The following is a 20,997-nucleotide window of genomic DNA, read 5'->3' on the forward strand; positions in this document are numbered from 1 at the left end:
GTAGCAAATGCTTAAAGTTGTTTTTTTTAAAGCACATAATAAAGAAAATAACAGTTAGAAATGGATTCTTTCTAAAGAAATGGAAAAGAAGCCCGCCCCAAAGCTTCCTGACACATAGGATTCTTCATAATAAGCCACTCCAGGTCAAACAGCCTACATTAAGAAAACTGGAGAGATGGGTCCATGGTTAAGAGCACTGACTGCTCTTCCAGAGACCCTCAGTTCAATTCCCAGCAGCCACACGGTGGCTCACAACCATGTGCAGTGGACTCTGATGCCCTCTTCTGGTGTGTCTGAAGACAGCTATAGTGTACTCATCTGGATAAAATAAATAAATAAACTAAGAAAAGAAAAGACAGAAAGGAAGGAAGGAAGGAAGGAAGGAAGGAAGGAAGGAAGGAAGGAAGGAAGGTAGGTAACTATCATGTCTGCCTATTCTGTAGGTGGACTGGGCCCATATGGGCAGTTCTGCACCACACTGGACGTCTGAGTTCATGTAGGAACTCCACTCATCTGGAATAGCTGGGTTGGCACTGGGACTCACAAGATGGCACCCCTTCTGTAGGGCTTACCATGCTTTTTTCTGGGTCAGAAGTCCCCTGGAGCTTTTTGACAGCATAGCAGCTGTCTTCCAGGAGCATAAGTGTGGACTCTGCCTTCCTTATGGAAACTTAGGCATGGATCCAACCCAGCATCACTTCTCCCTCGTTCTACGGATGCACAACACAGACCTTAACCCTGACCTAGGAAATGAATCCCTTCAGCTTAACACAAAGAGAAAAATTACTTCACCTCAGACTTCCTGGTTTTCTCAGTTTGAAACCACAGCTATCACTGTATCTATTTAGTGTTTTTCCTTACAGCATTAATAATTATAGGTCAAAATCTTACTGCACGTGATTCCTAATAATTACCAGTTCCCCCATAGAACAAAACAGCTCCATTTCTGCTTTTAGGAATTAGTAGAAAACTAATTTCAGGAGTTGAGAAGCTGCTTGACAATCATTCAAAATTCAGTTCTAATTTATATACGTTTGTTTTATAGAAAGATCACGTGGAATCTAGAGAAAGAACCAAACTTTTCTTCCTCTACCCACTATATATAGTAAATATGTAAACATTTTGGGAAGGTTAAAAACAGACTATACATCAAAGTTGTTTGACTAAATTTTTCACTAACAACAGAGCACAGCCACCTCTCGGTACCCAGCCCAGGAACTCAGAGGTGTCTTCATGGACACCAGCATTCCCACAGGCATCCATGTACTGGTGACAAGGTGAGCTCGAGGTGAGACGAACGACTTCTAGAGACAAGATAAGCCACTGGTAAGTAATCAGCCTTCCAGTGAGTCCTCATGTGTATCTTAACCCCTTCTTGTCTGAGTTTTTGAAGACACCATTGCTGTTCATCATGGCAGCCTGCTCTCCCTCCTTCCTCCTTGTCTCCTTTCAACTTAGCTAATCCCTCTATCCGTCTTCCTCCTTTGGGTTGCAAGATTACCTTTCTCAGACATACATGAGAACATTCTCGGATACCACCCTCTTCCCAAAACTAGGTCATGTGCTCTTGGAACAATTCCTCCTTTTCTCACATCAATCGGTTTACAGAGGCTGCTTAACTCCTCGACCTAGAGGACCATGGTTGCCCTCTAGAACTATTATCCCTAGCTTTCATTAATTAGTCCAAGGGCAGACAGTACACCCAAGTGAGACAGATGAAGCCCCTTATTAGCAACAAGATTTGGAGCTGTTGATAACAAAATCATGTTAATGAGGCTTATCAAAAGGAAGATCTGTAAACAACTGTCAAAGAGGTTCAGCCACTTTGGTTCTTGCACTAGTTTGTCTCTTCCCTGGACCCGTCTATCAGACATCACATGTCATTTCCATGCATGCCTTTCCTTGATGAGAGTATCCGGAGCTATCTATAATTCTCAGCCGAAACACTTAACACAACTTATGTAAGTGGAAATGGGCTTATGAGTGGATTAATAGTATAAATGTTTGTTTATATGCTGTTTGACAAAATGAAAGCTCTGTAAAGACAGGGAAGGAACCTGTCCTGTCTGCCATTGTTTCTGAAGCACTAAAGGATTGTTGGACGGACAGACGAACGAATGAATGAATGAATGAATGAATGAATGTTGGAAATACAGAACTGAGACAGCTCTTTGGATAGTTCCTGTAAGTGATACGCTTTGAACTGAAATTTTTTATTAATTCCATCGATCGGTTAGTCATTTAATTCAGTATCAGCAAAACGTCCCAAAGGCAGAAAGTGAAAAACATAAACCCTGTAGACCTTTACATACAAGACTTGCTTACTGGAGTCAAGAGAGGCCTCTGACTTTAGGCAGGGCAGAGGCAGGAGACGGTAATTCTGGAAAGCAATGGATGCTGAAGGGCCGTGTCTTAGTTTGTTTTCCACTGCTGCGACAGAACACCATTAGTGAGCAGAAGCAACCTGTGGAGGAAAGTTTATTTCGGCTCACAACTCTCAGATTACACTCTATCGCCAAAGGAAGTCAGGGCAGGAGCTTAAGACAGGAATCTGAAGGCAGGAATTGATGTGAAGACCATTTGAAAAATGCTTTTTACTAGCTTGTTCCTCATGACTTGCGCAGCCTGCTTTCTTGCATAACCAAAGAATATTTGTAGAGTGGGGAAGGAAGCTGCATTGGTTCTGGCAAGCTGGATCCTCCCACATCATGAGTAACTAAGAAAATGCCCTAGGGATTTGCTCGCAGGCAAACTGATAGAGACATTTTCTCAGTTGAGATTCCAGAGAACTCTACCTTGTGTCAAGCTAACAAAAAAGTAACCAGGCCAGATTGTGACTGACCAGTTAAGGGTATTCAGAACTTCCAGGGGTCTCTGATGATTCCAACATGCAGAGCAACCATAGCAACGACTTGTGCCAGGGACAGATGCATAAGGGTGGGTAGAAGAGAGAGAGATGAGAGAGAAATACTGTTTCTTGCCTATACCAATTCCCATATACTGGGAAATCAGAAGCAAAAGCTGGCTAGCTGAAAGTTTGGCATCCAAATTGGATCTAAGGCCACAGAGCTCTGAAAACGCCCTTATTGTCCTATGCCAGCCTTTCCATGGCTGGCATCACAAGGGTCGTTACACTCCCCCACCTGCAAGCTGAGGCCTTTTAGTAAACTGCAGGCTCCTGCAGAAACATGGACTTTTTAATTTATCAATAAATGTATTTCTTTGCAATTTTATGGTTTTAATAAAACGTGAACTTGCAAGATAACTCTGTCTGATGTGTGAAATCTGAGATTAAGAAATGGAGCTTTGTAATTCTGTCAAGGATCAGTCTCCTCACTGCCCTGAAAGGTAAACTAACGTCACCTCCAAATTCATCCTTGATCAGAGCCCACTTCTGGATGTGAACCATTTCTGAACTGTGGAATGACATCCAACTAAGAGTCAAGGACAAAAGCTGATTTCCCAGCAGTCCCAGGCCAGCAAGCCTCAGGCCTGGTGACTCACCTTATTATTCTTAGGGAAGGCTTCAGCTCCATGTTTGAGCTTGTCCAGTCTTGTCAGGAAGAGACTCTGCTGAGGCACAGGTGTCTGTGCAGAGGTGAGGCCTTTTTGTTTAGTTGCCGTGTACCCAGGGCCACTAAATCTGTTTCAGTAACAATTTCATTCAGGATTTCTCTAAATAAAGCAAGCCGTGTCTTTAATGTGTTTCGAGCAGCTCTTTAATCTAGTTAGCTGAAGAGGAGTTTTTTTTTTTTTTTTTTTTTTTTAGCCTACTGTTAAGCTTCTTTATTCTCCAGACAGACAGCCTTGTTCTCCACTGTCCCGTTCACCAGGGTGTGACCAGTTTTGTTTCTCCCTTCTCCATGTTTCTCTTCCCTACTCTATGAAATGGTGACAACGGAAGTTTGATTGAAAACCGACAACACTGAAAGCAATTGTTACATCATCACTACAACTATCTCTAACACTATAAGAGAGTAAAATTGGGTACTGTAAATTCAGATGTCTCAATACTGTAGACTTGTGTCATTGCTCTACATTCCACATCTACAGTGTTCCCACCACCTCCTTATGCTCAGGGACGGTTGTGAGAATACATCTGAAGCAGTGCCATGCAATTTCCAAGGCTCGGCCGTGTAAGAGCACACTATGGCCTGCTGTCTGCTGAACCCCCTAGCTGCTGTGTAGGAAGGCCTGCAATAGCTACTTCTGCTGTGGTCACTTATAATCTCTCTGATGACAGTCCCATCAGAGTTCACTTTGGAAGTGGGTCCCTCTGCCCCTCCTTGATTGAATTCACAACTGCCTAAGAAACTGCTTAGCTATTAGTCTCCTTTCAGTTGAGTTTCCAGTAAATTCTGGATCTCTGTCCAGTCTACTGATCTCAGCAATTATGAGAGATATGAATGGATGCACTGTTACACTGCTACGCTTGGAACATTTTTCTGTACAACAGTGGGGAGCACTTGGAAACTAATGAATGCGGGGCAATAATGAGATTCACGGGGAAATTTTGCCGTATCAGGACACCATAACAAACCTTTATCTGCGTGCATGCTTTTCAATTTGGTAATCACTGCATCTTGTTTTCTGTCTAAGCTAAATGGTCTGTGGTAATCTGAAGGGCCCGATGCTCACGGTGCCACGTGACCTGAGAGGGCCCTAGGGAAGCCCACCAGCCAATTCTTGCATCGTGGATATCTCTTCTGTGCTTCTGAGAACGGTTTAAGTAGGCACTTATCGAACTCCATCTTATCAGGTCCACAATGAAGAGAACTTTCTGCAATCAGAGAGCTATGAGAGTTCTAGCAAATTCACTTGCCTGTTGACTAATAGTCTGACTTCCAAATGTAAACGAACATACCCATGAAAGTCAGAAGATAAGCAATGCCCATTGAGCTACACATGAAGAAACTGAGGCTGCATGAAACATGATGGGCTCACCGGTGACGTTGGAATACCGCATGCCTTTTACCCAGCACTGAGAACGCTCTACTATAAAAAGTTGTTTCTTTCAGTGTAGAATTAAATGTGAGGCTAGAGAGCAGAGCAGCAAATGGTCTACCCTAGGCAAACGCTGCTCTTGGAAAAAAAAGTCTATATTAAAACTTACTGTTTTATCACCTTGCAGGCAGGCACACTTTCTCAAGCTAGTGTTGGCTTACTGTGGTAGCCTGGCTGTTATCATGGCCTAGAGTAAAGGCCTTTTGAAATTGCCTTTATGGCACTTGCTACCATTATGCAAAAAGATTCAAATGGCTGTCTCGGAGCTATGTTCTTGGAAGAATTTTGTATACACACACACACACACACACACACACACACACACACCCCTACACTGTGTGTATACATATACATATATACATATACATATACGTATATATAATATAATATATATACATATATTATATATATTATTCCCTAGCAACAAAGGCTATGGGTTGGGTTTGTCTTCCTTGTTATGCCTCTGTGCTCAGTGCATGTGGTAACAGCATTTGAAGCCTTGTTTTAGAGCTCAGAGTTTATTAAACTTTTTAAGCTCCAGTTTTCCCTCTTGAGTAGGGGTGGCCATCCTATCCTACAACAGGCTTGGGAAGATTAAATCAGGTTCTGTGGTAGGATGACTTTCATTGTGAAATTTTCTCTTTCGTTCTATCTAACCCTTTTAAGTACCGAGAATTTTTTTTTTTACTCTAAATTGTCTAGTAAAGTACAGCTAAGCCAGTGCTTGCCTCATAGTGGCCAAGGAGCTTTCATTTCTGAAACGCAAACGTCTAGGTACATACCCCCTTTGCTTTTAGTCATAATTCCAACATTCCAAGAATGTGTACCAACATTTTAGATCATGAATTAACTTCCTGCTTACCTCAAGGCAGGTCGAAGCAAGAAACTACAAATAAAGAGAGGGAAAACAATCTATCAGACGACAACTTTTAAGAAATGGTTAAGGTCACTTATGCAATAAACCACTATTCAAAGAAGCCAAGGGATATGAAGGAGGGGCAGAAGGTTCACTCACAGAAGCACATGTTTTCCTTGTTCTCAGTTTCCGTCTGTACCAAATGATTGCAAACCTCGCATCTTAACCACCCAGGCAGGCCACTTCAAACATACGTGGCAGAAGGCTTTAATTTACGAGGTCTCGTCCATATTTCTTGGCTGGAGCCTCACAAAAGACTACATTATAAATGTAATAAAAAATGCCTGAATGTCGTGGGGGAAGTTTTGTCATTTAGCATACACAATTTCCTCTTGTACGGGGACAGAAGGTGTAATTGGAGAAGGGAAACGGGACGAGCCTCTCACTTGGTCCTTTCCAAAAGGGAGACATTCACTCAGCATAACCTTGCCTGATAGTTCCACCCGGGAATGCCACCAACGTTTGAAGGAATTGTTGGCTTACTTTGTGGGTAAAAAAATTAGTGTGATTTTTGCCCTTTCATATTTCATATTTAAATCCTCAAATGTCCCGGGGTGATTGTGTGGAATGATTCACACTTACACTTAAGGGACACACCCATCTATACTACATCTATCCTACCATATTTAGAATGTAAATAATTATGGCTGACTAAGGTGATAAGTTGATTTAAGATCGTACTATGAGTCAACTATAAACACCCTATGGAGTAAATCTTGTGACAATCTCCTTCTTCTTATCTTGTTTTTATTAATTGGTCTCACTGCAATATTACAATGCCTATATGTAGTGGATTGTGACTGATTGAATCCATCTTTTTCTGCCTCCCCCGACTTCTTAGTCTTAATAATCACTATACGATGTTTAGGTCAAGGTTGTTTGTTTATCTATCTATTTGTTTATGAGAAAGAACATGCTGTACCCGAAAATCTCTCTTGCTAAGTTGTCTTAGGGAAAACTGTGTGTGCATTTATGGTTAAGGAAGGGACTTTGCAACAGTTATCAGCTGAAGTTCTGAGTTGTCAATGTTCAAAACATTTGTGCAAAGATGAATAAAAAGAGAATTTATTTTTTTAGAATTACTGCAAAAGTATACAGATGGTTTTGGCAGTTGGGAAGATGGCTCAGTCAATAAACTGCTTTCCAGGCATGCACCTTGATTGATATCCACACCAAAGCCAACATTCCTGTCTGGAATCCCATTGCTAGGGAAGCAGAGACATAGGGTCTCTGGAGTTCATTACCTAGCTAGTCTAGCTGAAGCACTGTGCTCCAGGTAGAGAGAGATCCTTTCTCAATAAAAATGAATATTCTAGATAGTTATGTAAGAGGATAACCAACATGTTGATGCTGGCCCCCACATACATGTGCACACACTTGTACACACCCTCCCATGTACACACACACACACACACACACACACACACACACACACACACACTGCTCACACAGAGGAATAGAGATGTTTTAGTAGATACTCATTAGTTATGCAGTGGGGTGTAATGACAGATGACTGATATCCCAGTATGTAGAAGGTTGAAACAGCTAGACCATGAGGTTCAGGTCAGTTTGGTCTATGGTAGGGAAATATCTTGTCAAAATAAAACAACAACGAAAGGCAAAAGGGGCATCTGCAGGAATTTCTGGGGTTGAAAACCAGCAAGAAATGGGACTGCAAAGGAAACCTACTGTTAAGAGGTTAAGTACACTTGAACCAAGTGTATCTCTTGAATGTCAGTAAAGAGAACTCTTGGTGCTGCTACCCCAGAGAGGGAGGAGAGGTGGCAGCTCCTTAACCTCAGCATGCTTACCTGGGGATCCAAAGCACAATGGGGCACATTTTCTCTTTCACCTCCTGGCATACCTCAGTGACCCAGAAGAATCCAAGCTGATATGACTTTACAACACGTTATGCCTACTCCAGGTTTTCCCAAACTGTGTATGCTATAGAGCATCAATGGCAAGCAAAATATTGATATGATTTATCTTTCTCTGAGAATTCGAGCATGCGTGCATTAGTGTGTGCGTGTGTGTAAAATGATGGAAAGGACAAAGTTTAAAATGAGATTTTTTTCCCCCTTTAACATTTCTCATAGACTTTAACTACCATCCATCTCCACTGAGGACATAGAATGTAGAGTGTCTTCAAATTTCTTTGAACAAACTTATTTTACAGAGCACCCCTAGGGGAGGTCATGTATTACACATAACACAGTTTGGAAAATTCTGGTCGAACTCAACAGTGAATCTCGGGTGTTTCGCTGACATATATATCCTGGTACGGAGAACTACGTTAAAGATTGAAAAATTCGCCATGATCTGCACATGGAAACTGTGTTTTCCTCTGTCCTTTTTAGGAGTGGGCACGTTTACAGATTGTACTCAGTGGAAACTATGACCTTAGTCAGAGTTAAAGCCTACTGGGTACTCAGTATCTTTCAGAATTTAAAATAGTTAAATGCTATGAGACTTAGACTCATCTGTTAAAGAGGGCTAATGACTAATATCCTCAACAGAACAGTGTTTAAGCACCTCAGTGCAGGTAAATCAACGTCGAAAAAGCATCCAAAGTAAAACCTCCAAAAATACAGTCTTAACCCATGATATAATTTCTGTTATTCAACAGAGGTCATCCAAGTCTGTCACCCAGAAGCAACGACCAAACAAATCCCTTAAACATGAGTCTCCTAGACTGCTCTCCAAACATCTACCTAACTGCTTGAGTCCCTATATAGGAAACTGCACACAACAGAACGCAGATCACCACTGCTAGTGATCTGGGTTCTTACTTTCCTCATTCAACTGGCATAATCAGTTTGATAATCTCCATACTCTTTAAGAAAGTTCTGATAAAATATTTTGCTTTGGAATAAAAAAAAACCCATCATACCCAATTCTGATGCCTAACAAAGCAATAAGCAATATTAAGGAGGGATAGGATTATGTTAGTTTATGCTGGGGTATTTGAGATGTTTTACTACCGGTCCATAACTGTCCATATTGATTTAGTAAATTGTTTGTTTGTTTTTCCAGATAGGGTTTCTCCTTGTAGCCCTGGGTGTCCTGCAACTCTCTCTCTCTGCAGACCAGGCTGGCTTCAAAATCACAAAGATCCACCTGCCTCTGCCTCCCAAGTGCTAGGATTAAAGCCAGGTGCCCCACCGCCTGGCTTAATTTAGTAATTTTTAATCTGTGGACCTCAAGGCTTTCCACATCCTCAGAAAATGACGTCTTAATAACAGTGCTCAGGTTTCTTTTCTGATTATTCTGTCTCCTGCTGTCTGTACCACCCCTAAGGACTTCTTTTATAACGTGAGCTGGTGCTGGTAGCCATGGTTCGCCACATATTGGTTGCTTGTTTTCTTCAAGCATTTTATTTATTTAATTTACTTAAGTGACATTTTTTTTCTGTGTCACATCTACTTAATAAACGAAACGGTGTATTGGCACAACAAATAAAAAGGAAATCTACTTTAGTGAACTTCATATTGAAAGACAACTGTCAGAAAATCATTCCTTTTCAAAATTTACATGGTCTTTCTTTCCAGTGTGATCTATTTTGGGAAAGAATCTATAGAAAACTGGCTTTAAAAATAATGCCAAGAAATAGCTATGTGGAATACTACGGCAACTGACGAAACCCAAGCCAAACAAGCCATCCACCTGAAGCAGGCACATCCCTTGACATATCTAAACCTAGTAGTCTTAGTTGTAACCTGGCAAAAAAAACAAACAAACAAAAAAAAAAAAACAAAAAAAACCAACCAACCAAACAAACAAAAAACCTAGTTCCTAGATGGTATGTTTGCCTTGACAGCAGCCCTGGGTTCCAGATATAAGAACCTCCGGTTTTCCCTGCGGAGAAAAGCTGTGGTTGCCATTCTTATCCTCCTTTTCAGCTAATCTCATCACATCCCTAGGTGGGAGGTAAAAGTCCAGAAAGTTCACAAGAACAACTTCTGAAACAGAAAGCAGTCCCTCACTCTGAAGCACAACCAAGCCTTCTGTACTCCTCTGTCTTTTACCCTGTCATTTTGAGGAGAAGGCGAAGCTGGGGCTGCTCTGACATCGGTGGTAAATGCCCAGGGATGCTTCATGGGTGTTAACATATTTGAATAAATTCCCTTTTCACCTAGCACGGTCAGCTAAAGGACCTTTAGAGAATGAAGCACAAGGCAGATATGTCCTTATAAGAGAAGTCTAAGAAGAGAGAGAGGTGGCTTAGGAAAGAGCCCAAGAGGAGGGTGCTGCTAACAGAGAGGAGTTGAGTATCAGAGTGGACGGTGCTAGAAGTTGTCCCTGGGAGCCTATGGACTGTAGGATGCTATTAGGAAGGCAAAACGAATAATTAATATAAGCATTCAAAAGACCCCAGAGAGGACCTCACCTTCTTTCCACTATTAAAATGTGTCACAAGTTACATTCAACACCTCCACAACATCTGTTGCCCTATTGTACACTTACTACCTGTTGTTCAAAAACAAAAACAAAACAAAACCCCAAAAAACAAAACTAGTAATTTAAATTTTTTCCTTCAGAAACTATTTATTTATTTAACATTTAAGACAAGTTTATTTCTAGGACCAAGGGTCAGGGTTCTTCATGACACCCTGTAATTTCCTGCTCCAAGACTACCGAAGGGGTTCTTCGGAACCTGCATGTACGTGCACAAAGCCATGTAAAAATACACTGACAGCACATAATTAAAATTAAACGAATCGTCAAACAAATCAATCTTTACTCACGAATGTTTTTCTTGTGCAAGCATTCACTCCTGTAACAGCCGTGTTGAGGCATTTAAAGGCTGACTGACAGCTGTTCCTTAGCATGGCTTGATTCATGTAAGAGAAAACAAGATGATATGTTTGCCGTTGGAGAAATCAGTCCTTCTAAGTTGATTGTATCATTTGGGAAGATTTAAGACCTGGTGCCCTGGTGGAGGAAATATGTCACTGGAGGTGGCCTTGAGCATTTACATCCACATGCCATCTCTAGTTCCCACTCCTGGCCCATGCTGCAGGTCGAGGACAGGAGCTCTGAGCATCCTCCTTCTCACAGCTGATGTAATGATACTTTGATGGTGTGCAACCGTAAGACAAATTAAACTGTTTTATGAGTCTCCCGAGACATTACGTTTTATCACAGCAACAGAAAAGACATTGATACACACCCATACAGTTTTCTACCTGGATGAGGTTTTCGTGTGCGTGCAATTAAAGAGAAGTGCAAAATCTAAAAGGGGTTTTTTGTTTGTTTGTTTATCATTTAAATCCGGTGGTTTTGCCCCATGAGTTTGCAGGTGCATTTAAAATAAAAGGGAACATCGTGCATGAACAGGCAGTTGACACTTGTCAGATTACTTCGCTCCAGCACAATTTTGTGTAACTGAACATAATGATCTTACTAACTATTTATAGTCAGATTCTCCTCGTTATGAGCTATAAAAGAAAACATACTGGATAGAAAACCGATGAATGTTTGAGGACGTGAAAGAACTCATAATGCACAGAAATATTTTAAAACAAGCCAGACATAGTGATGTGTGACTGCAGTCCCAGCTATTCAGAAGGCTGAGGCAGGAGGACAGTAACATTTATGCCAAGACTCAAAACAAACTTTACCATGAACATCACAGCTTCTACGAACATTTAAAAGAGAGAGAGAGAGAGAGAGAGAGAGAGAGAGAGAGAGAGAGAGAGAGAGAGAGAATGTATCCAGGAGACAAACAGATGCCATTCTGCTTTACTAGTTATTGGTATGGCTTCAGGCTCCCTCGGACACCAACATGGCAACAAGTTTCACAGGGCCTGCCGGGATGTAGACAAGCCTCATCTTGAGTGGTGATCTATACAGTGCACAGTAATGTTGGTGTGTCTCCGTGAGAGCTTGAGCCCTGCTCCCTCTTTCAGTTGCCTTGGAACCACTTCCTGCTTCTGTTGGGGGAGAGCCACCGGCAATAGCTCTCTATTGTTTGAACAGTTTGGCTCCTGCTATTTAATACCAGCTAAAGAGACTTTTCTTTCCTTTCATGCCCAGAGCATTCCCCATACTCATCTTGCCTGACCCTCAGAAACTTGAGCGTTTTGTTTGTTTGTTTTTTGCGTCTTTCTTTTGCATTTCACATCTATCTCTCCGATGACCCCTCCCACTCCTCATCTGCGGTGTTAGTTGGCCTTTTGTTTCCCTTGTGTCCTTTTGAACATGGGTGGACATTGCCATCACTGGTTACATTCCTGTGCCCGCTGTACTATGCCCTCCTTTAAATATGTGCCAGGGCTTCCTCTGTGTCCCCTGTTTCCTGAGACAGTGCTCACTGCATCATGGATGTTGGGTAAGCATTTAATGATAAAAGAAGATAGAAAATAATTGGGGAACAGTCTCCCGAGATAAGTCTAATCAAAGTGGAAAATCTTGATAGAATTAATAAAACATAATAGCACTTTATTGATAAATCCGACTCTCACAAGTTCTTTGAAATAATCTTGCAAGAAACAAGCATGTGTATCTGCTGAGAATGGTTATTCTGTTTTGAGTTGAAGGAGTGAAATTGGCCTTTTGGACTCACTTTTGGTAGTATGTTTTGTCTTTCAAACTAATACCTCCAGCTTTGACGACTTCCATGGAAGAGGTACTTAATGACCCAGGTCTCAAGTTCCCACCAGACCCTGCGTTCAGAAGCTCCTCCTGTCTGGATGCACAGCTCCTGTGAATCACCCTGGGGCACCTCAAGCCATTTTCCTCTAGCATTTAATGGATACATTTACTTTACTTCTGTTTCTGACTCCATTAAAGAGAAGGGGGAAAGTTTGACTACACGAAGCATACTACTCAAAGAAGGGGCGTCTGGGTTTACATTTTACACCTCACCAAACTTTGTGTTTTGCTTTCATTTGATAGCGAACCGGGGAAATGGCGCGTCCAAAATCCTCCAAGGCCAAGGTTTTATTGGAGTCACAGTTTAAACAAAACTTCGACAGACTTAAACTCAAAGGAAACCCGACTCTCAGGTCAGGGGCATGCATTCGGAGAGCAGAGCTCAGAGTAGCTGCTTGTGGCCAGAGTCGAGGGTAGGATTTTAAAATACTAACACAGATAAAAAGCAAGACAGAGTTAAATCTCCCGGCCGGCTGACTCCGCTTCATTATCTCCTGCAGCATATGGGACCATTCTCTTACTTGTCCTCGCCTTTTCTTCCGCAAAAGCAAAAGCGACCAAGCCTGTCCCGCTTCAGAGCTAGCTACTCTTTGTGCCTGCTCATAGCTTCTGCCACCACCACCACTACTTCCTTCTCCTCCTGTCTGCTGCGGGCTCCAGTCCGGGCTCGGAGGGAAAGGGCTCCCTTTGCGCTGTGAAGCGGGTGCTGCGATTGGGCGACGGTCCCTGAGCCTAGAGCTCAGCGTCGGTTTCAAGGCTCCTCCCTCCCGGTGAAAGACAGACTGCGGGGCGCCTAGAAACCGGTTGGAGGGCGCGCGAGGGAGAGGAGAGGCTGCGAGTTGAGGGATTGACACAAATGGTCTGGCGGCGGCGGCGGAGGAGGAGGCGGAGGCGCAGGGGGGACCCGGGGCGGCTAGGCTGCCCAGAGTTGCGCGCTCCTCTGCGGGGCTGCGGCCACTAGCAAGGCGCTGCCGGGCAAGAGCCACAGCCCGCCGCGGGCCGGGAAAGAGGGACGCGACCCCGGCGCGCCCAGACCACTCCTGCTCTCCTCGCCGCCCGCGCTTCATGAACCGCAAGTTTCCGCGGCGGCGGCGGCGGCTGCGGGACGCGGAGCAGAATCCCGGGGAGCGGGCAGAGCGCGGCTTTAGCCCGACGGAGGGCACGGGCGAGAACCAGATCTCCCCGAACACAGTGGGAACTGCCACCCGCCACGCCGCTGCCTGCCCTAGCCGACCGGCGCCGAGGAGGGAGCCGAAAAAGTATGGCTGAGGAGGCGGTGCCTAGCGAGTCCCGGGCCGCCGGCCGGCCGAGCTTGGAACTTTGTGCCGTAGCACTCCCCGGCCGGCGGGAGGAGGTGGGGCACCAGGACACGGCTGGCCACCGCCGGCCCCGGGCTGACTCCCGGTGCTGGGCTAGAGGGCTACTGCTGCTTCTTTGGCTGCTGGAGGCTCCTCTGCTTTTGGGGGTCCGAGCGCAGGCGGCGGGCCAGGTATCCGGGCCGGGCCAGCAAGCTCCGCCGCCGCCCCAGCCACAGCAGGGCGGGCAGCAGTACAACGGCGAACGGGGCATCTCCATCCCGGACCACGGCTACTGTCAGCCCATCTCCATCCCGCTGTGCACGGACATCGCGTACAATCAGACCATCATGCCCAACCTGCTGGGCCACACGAATCAGGAGGACGCCGGCCTGGAGGTGCACCAGTTCTACCCGTTGGTGAAGGTGCAGTGCTCAGCCGAGCTCAAGTTCTTCCTGTGCTCCATGTACGCGCCTGTGTGCACGGTACTGGAGCAGGCGCTGCCTCCCTGCCGCTCCCTGTGCGAGCGCGCGCGCCAGGGCTGCGAGGCACTCATGAACAAGTTCGGCTTCCAGTGGCCAGACACGCTCAAGTGCGAGAAGTTCCCTGTGCACGGCGCAGGAGAGCTGTGCGTGGGCCAGAACACTTCCGACAAAGGCACCCCGACTCCCTCCTTGCTGCCGGAGTTCTGGACCAGCAATCCGCAGCACGGCGGCGGTGGTTACCGCGGCGGCTACCCGGGAGGTGCCGGCCCCGTGGAGCGGGGAAAGTTCTCCTGCCCGCGCGCCCTCAGGGTGCCTTCCTACCTCAACTATCACTTTCTGGGGGAGAAGGACTGCGGCGCGCCCTGCGAACCCACTAAAGTATACGGGCTCATGTACTTCGGGCCTGAGGAGTTGCGCTTTTCGCGCACCTGGATAGGCATCTGGTCGGTGCTGTGCTGCGCCTCCACGCTCTTCACGGTGCTCACGTACCTAGTAGACATGCGGCGCTTCAGCTACCCGGAGCGGCCCATTATTTTCCTGTCCGGCTGTTACACAGCGGTGGCGGTGGCCTATATCGCCGGCTTTCTGTTGGAGGACCGGGTGGTGTGCAACGACAAGTTTGCAGAGGACGGGGCGCGCACGGTGGCGCAGGGCACTAAGAAGGAGGGGTGCACCATCCTCTTTATGATGCTCTACTTCTTCAGCATGGCCAGCTCCATCTGGTGGGTAATCCTGTCCCTCACCTGGTTCCTGGCAGCCGGCATGAAGTGGGGCCACGAAGCCATCGAGGCCAACTCACAATATTTTCACCTAGCCGCCTGGGCTGTACCAGCCATTAAAACTATAACCATCCTGGCGCTGGGCCAAGTGGATGGCGACGTACTGAGTGGAGTGTGTTTTGTGGGGCTCAATAACGTGGATGCTCTGCGGGGCTTTGTGCTGGCGCCGCTCTTCGTCTATCTGTTCATCGGCACCTCTTTCCTGCTGGCTGGTTTCGTGTCGCTCTTCCGCATCCGCACCATCATGAAGCATGACGGCACCAAGACAGAGAAACTGGAAAAGCTCATGGTGCGCATCGGAGTCTTCAGTGTGCTCTACACCGTGCCGGCCACCATCGTCATCGCCTGCTACTTCTATGAGCAGGCCTTTCGGGACCAGTGGGAGCGCAGCTGGGTGGCCCAGAGCTGCAAGAGTTATGCCATCCCTTGCCCTCACCTCCAAGGAGGTGGAGGCGTCCCACCACACCCACCCATGAGCCCCGACTTTACAGTCTTCATGATCAAGTATCTCATGACGCTAATTGTGGGCATCACATCAGGCTTCTGGATCTGGTCCGGCAAGACACTGAATTCCTGGAGGAAGTTCTACACGAGGCTTACCAACAGCAAACAAGGGGAGACTACCGTCTGAAACCCAGAATCTTACCTGCCCTTTTCTGGCCGGATCCCAGCTATCGCCTGAAAGCTAGCTCCAAGGAATTCCTGCCAAGCCTAGTCACTCCAGGCTTCCTCGCCAGACACACACTTTTGCAGGCTCCTTTTTCAACAAACAGCACAGGTTCTGCAAAAGCTTCCGTCCCTGGGGTAAAGGAACGAGAGGGCCCAACTGCTAGAGGGGTTTGTTTGTGTGGACAGACCTCTCTAGCCCTCGCTCCGATACTAGGACTGTACCCTTTTATGATTGTAAATAACCTGTGTAAGATTTTTGTACGTATATTTGTATTTAAATATTATCGAATACGCGTTTTTTCTTTTTAAAAATGTTTAATTATTTAGGGCGATTTAAGCATCTCGGAGCTTTTCTCACTTGCTGTTTCCTGCGGACTGTAGAGGAAGTAACACAGAACACATTTGATGAGTGCTTTGCCCTGTGCCCTCATCCTTGTTATGGGAGCATGGGCCTGGCTCTTGCACTGAGGGCTGTGACAGGGGCTGCCTCTCCAGGGTCAATTCCTTCAGGTTCTTCCGCCCCTCCCCTTTCTTGCTTGCAGTGGGAAATTTTAAGGTGCAGAACTCCATAAAGTTTCCAGATCCCGAGGTGGGCCCCGCCTATTCCAGTTCCTCCCCCTTTCAGCTGTAGAGTGTGGAGGGCTGTCCCTGAGACTTCATGATGCTGCTTTTTTGAGAATCACCTTTCAACTTCATTAGAGGCCCCAGCATGGGCACAGCCAGTTAACCCAGCCTCCCTCTACTCTGGTGTCCCTCGCCCAGTTTCTTTCTCCTTCCACCTAAGTTGGTCAGAGGGAATGCAGTCACCAGTACCAAACTTTGGAAAGTCTGACTTTTTAATGGATGAGCTCATATTTACTTTCTAGTGTCTGGAACCTGCTATGGGTCTGGTCCCCATCGTGGAAAGTGCAGCAAGCTTTGTGGGTTGGGACAGATATAAAACGTTAGTTCTAATTGCATTCTGATGTCTGGCAATCAATCTCCTTTCTTCCCCCGGTGATGCTGCTTGCTTCTTGCTTTTACCCTTCTATGAGATGCAGACATCGAGGTCACCCGGCAAGTTTGGTGAAGGAGTTGGTTTTTACCTTCCTAAACGGGATAGTAGAACATGACCAGAACATGAAAACTGAAGGAGATTTCAGTGGAGCGCAGTTCCTCCAAGTGAAACGGCTGTTTTCTGGTTTTAACCGAACTGCAATTAGACATAAATCAGTCGTCACAATCTAAAAGTTCTACACTATCAACATTATGCTTACTTCTCAGCAGCACATTCTGAGGGAGGAGCAGTCACACCCCCACAGAAAGCCTGGGACTTCCGAAGACAGAGGAGGTGGACTGACTGATGGGTGAGAGAAACAAACACAAACTGGGCATGCATGCTGAAGGGGAAGTGTGTCCATTCCTACTGCGTCCCATCTTGTGTGCTCTTGTCTGGATTCACGGCAGTGTGTTCAATGTAAATCTCTCAGAGCCATTTAAAAATACTCACTTTAGTTCTCCATGAAGAAGAGGAAAAAAAGCAGTCCTCCCGATTGTAGTATTCAAACTTTTAAGAGTTTATCACAAATGCCGGTACATAGGACCTAAATTTATCTATGTCTGTCATACCCTTAAATGACATTGGTTTTGAATTTGGTATGCGTTATTATTATTATTGTTATTATTATTATTCTCACCACCATGAGATCATCTATATTTATAGAGGAATAGAAGTTTATATATATAAAATGCCATATTTTTAATTTCGCAAATAAAAAAAGTGAAAGTTTTGTACAAAATTACGTTGTTTTTGTGCCTGAAAATAACCATCCTATCTGAACTGCCTTTACATTTTACAGTGCCTCACAACCAGTCCACAACATACAAACCGAAAGATTCGGTGGACAAACCCGCCCTTCCAAAGAGCAACCAGTCTGCCTTCCGAGTGGCATTTGTAAAGCACTATTTTCATGACACAGAAAACAGAAGGTTTCAGTCCTTTAACCAAACAATGTCGTCATTAAAGTATAACTAATTTTAACACTGAGGCTTCTTTTTCTTTTACATTTCCGTGACTTATTTTGTGGAAGTTAATCTTTTAGTTGGTGATCTTTGTGATGTTCCGTGGGGTATTGTCTTCTCTTTTCCATGACCGTGCACATTCCAAAGCCATAGACGGGCAATCAGGACGTGGTCGCTGGCAATGTTTGTAAGCATCTTCAGAAAGCAGTAGTCTGTGGAGGTCTTTTTCTGTTTACTTCCGAGATTCCATTTCATATTGTTCAGAGAACCTCTCACAGAGGAATTTCCTACTTGATCTCAGAATTTATATGCATGTGTGTACAAATACCTGTAACCATGCATACGACTCTCTCTCTCTCCCCCCCCTATATATATGTATATATATATATATATATATTAAAATAGAAATAATTTACATTTTATAATATGGGAATAATATGAGAAATGGAACCTACTAGACTACTCCAAATATCTGGAGATTTAAAATATTTTTATTATATTTGTCATTACTTTGTAACGAAAGAACAGAGGCTAGAGAGAATCTGTTAATACATGAAAGTGACTTTTATGGTATCAGGGAATTGTGTTATAAGTCTTAATTCATTTTAAGACATTAAATTTAATTTAATGGGAAATACAAATTTAAAGTAGGAAGAAACAATTCTTTTTTTGTTACATTAATAGAAAAGGTAGCATTGGGGAAGCTTTTATGTAGAGATACCTGTGGAAAAAAACAGTAATTCTTTAGCCAAATTAGAACATGTCTCACTAGGTAATTATGTAACTTGTGGGAGAAATGTTTAAGAAAATTAATTAGTTTCTGTTCCAGTTATAAATGTAAACAAAACAAAACAAAAACAAGCCAGTCCTGTTATGGGTGTCTTTAAAATGATGCAGATGTGCATTTGACACAGAAAGGTTTTATATTCTCTCTATATTAAAATACTGCTCTAACAGTATTTTAAATCACTGCCAGGCTTCGTTTTCAGAAAGCAATTTATTTTAAAGTATGTGAGATACATAAAACCAGGAAGGTTTTTTTTGTTTGATTTGGTTTGGCTTTGCTTCGTTCCGTGTTGATGGTAAAATAAAACTTACCTGGGACACCATAAAGCCACTGATCATATGATCCCATTAGGACGCTGTTTCCATGACAAACCCTATTTTCAGATGGTTTGATTTGCCTGGATTTTTTTTTTTTAAAGCCAGCTTTCTATTGAAGTCAGTTTCCCACCTCACGGTGTACTCGATTAGCTTTTACAGTAAATACGAAGGTAACATGAACACCCTCTGATGTTCATTTTTTTTTTCACCTAGGTTTTATGGAGACAAAAGAATTGCATTTTTCATCCCAGAGGCAGGCAGTACCAAACATATGTAAAAGGACCAGAGGGGATATTTCAGATGCTCTGCAATGCTCTCTTGTTAGCCTGAGTTTAGAGTCCTGGTCCTTTTGTCTCCACTGTGAGCACTGAAGCCTTCTGCCCTACGTACGTCATTATTAAAGATCCAGCATTTAACTTGGAAACCAGAGTGGCATAACATTGTATACCCTTGATACATTTCTGATGAGGATTTTCTATATAACTGGAGTCCAGGCAATTAAAACAAAACATGGTCAGTACACATGTCTACGTGTGGACCCTAGTAATATTGTCATTGGATACCTCTTAACACACCATTCTCAAAGTCTTGCAGGACTGACCTGCAGGAGCCCAAATAATGCATGGTTTTGTGTGACAGTTTGACACTTGAGTAACTAAAAAAGAATTGCAGTGTTACCTACATCCAACGCCATTACATTTGCAATGTCTTAGAAGGGACTGCAAAACAAATGTCAGCCAAAAGGGAAAACAGTATTGAGCTTCACTGTGACTCAAAATTCCTTATGATTTATGATTGAGGGAATCGATCATTTCTGCACCCTTGGATTCCCATTTTCTTTAACAGACCTGTCATACTATAGCAATTTTTGTGACAAAGCAGTTTGTTTAGAACCTGGCCATTAAGGCATAATCTGTAGATTAATTTCCCTTGACTTTATCACGGTGGGAAGCGTCTTTATGCCTAGTAATAATTCCTTTGGGGAATTTTGTTTATAGATCCTTAGGGGACCTTAATAACAGGGTTCGTGAAGGATTTCTTACAGAAATCTTTCTCATGTGATATATTCAGTAAACTCAAGTAGTATCTGCAGTCATGTGAACACACAATGTTTTGTGCATCATAATTAGTTTTAGACGCTAAAGTTCCTTGAAAAAGAAATAAGGTGTCACTTCCAATAGAAATTAATTTTTTAAAGATGTTCATGTTCTAAAGAGGTGCAACTGAAGGACAAAACTCAAGTAATATCGAGTTTTCTCCAGTTAACATTGGCATACTAATTCAAAGGAATATGGGGTATTCGAATAGAATTTATTTGCATATTTTACACACACGTCTTTAAAAGGTGAAACTGACACTTGAAAACAATTTTTAAGTTTTAATATTTATAATATGCACATTTCACATAACTATCCCAAGAAGTTTCATCTACAGTGTAGACTTTCAAAACATGTTTGTAGCAATGCGGTGATTAACATCAAAAGAACTGCTGGTGCTGCTTTGAGATAGTTCTTTGTGGCCTGAATTCTTTTCTTCACTTGAAAAAAAAAAGCACCAAGTATCCCTCTAATTTGTTAGACATCTCCATGCTTCAGATCTCAGTACCTGTTTGAATTAAATACGCTGGGGAAATAACTGCAGTACCCTCCATACACAAAGTGTGGCTTTTACTACCTTTCAAGGTCACCGCATGTCCTTGCCCACAAGCAGTGCTCTGAGACACACTGTGTATTTGTCCTTGGAAATGCTTGTCATCACAACCCTAGCTACAGTACCCAGAGCCATACAGTCTGGCGGATGCCCTTTCATGTGCCATGTGCAACTCAAGTGTTGGGATTTTTTTGTCTTCAGAAGTAGATTTAGGCTGGGTCACGTTGGTGCATACCTACAATCCCAACACTTAGAAGGCAATATTATGAGTGTTATGAGTTACAAATCATTCTGGGCTACATAGAGAGACCCCCCAATTCAATAAATAACCACATGGTAGGTTTAGAGACTATTCCTGATCTTCTATTTTTAAATGTTAATTTTAGTAAGTACCTCGTCAAAAACTTGGAGTTTCTCCAATAGGGTGGTTATCAATCATC

General features: G+C 43.8%; 1 protein-coding gene across 1 annotated transcript; it reads left to right on the forward strand.

Moving 5' to 3' along the window:
* Positions 1-13,423: 13,423 nt before the first annotated feature.
* Fzd1 (frizzled class receptor 1) lies at positions 13,424-17,822 on the forward strand. The gene is given in 1 exon segment (NM_021266.3): positions 13,424-17,822. A coding segment is annotated over 1 exon segment (1,929 nt). The 5' UTR covers positions 13,424-13,835; the 3' UTR covers positions 15,765-17,822.
* The last annotated feature ends 3,175 nt before the right edge of the window (positions 17,823-20,997 follow it).

Source organism: Rattus norvegicus, chromosome 4, assembly GCF_021556685.1.
Source record: "Rattus norvegicus strain SHRSP/BbbUtx chromosome 4, alternate assembly SHRSP_T2T, whole genome shotgun sequence".
NCBI lineage: Eukaryota > Metazoa > Chordata > Mammalia > Rodentia > Muridae > Rattus > Rattus norvegicus.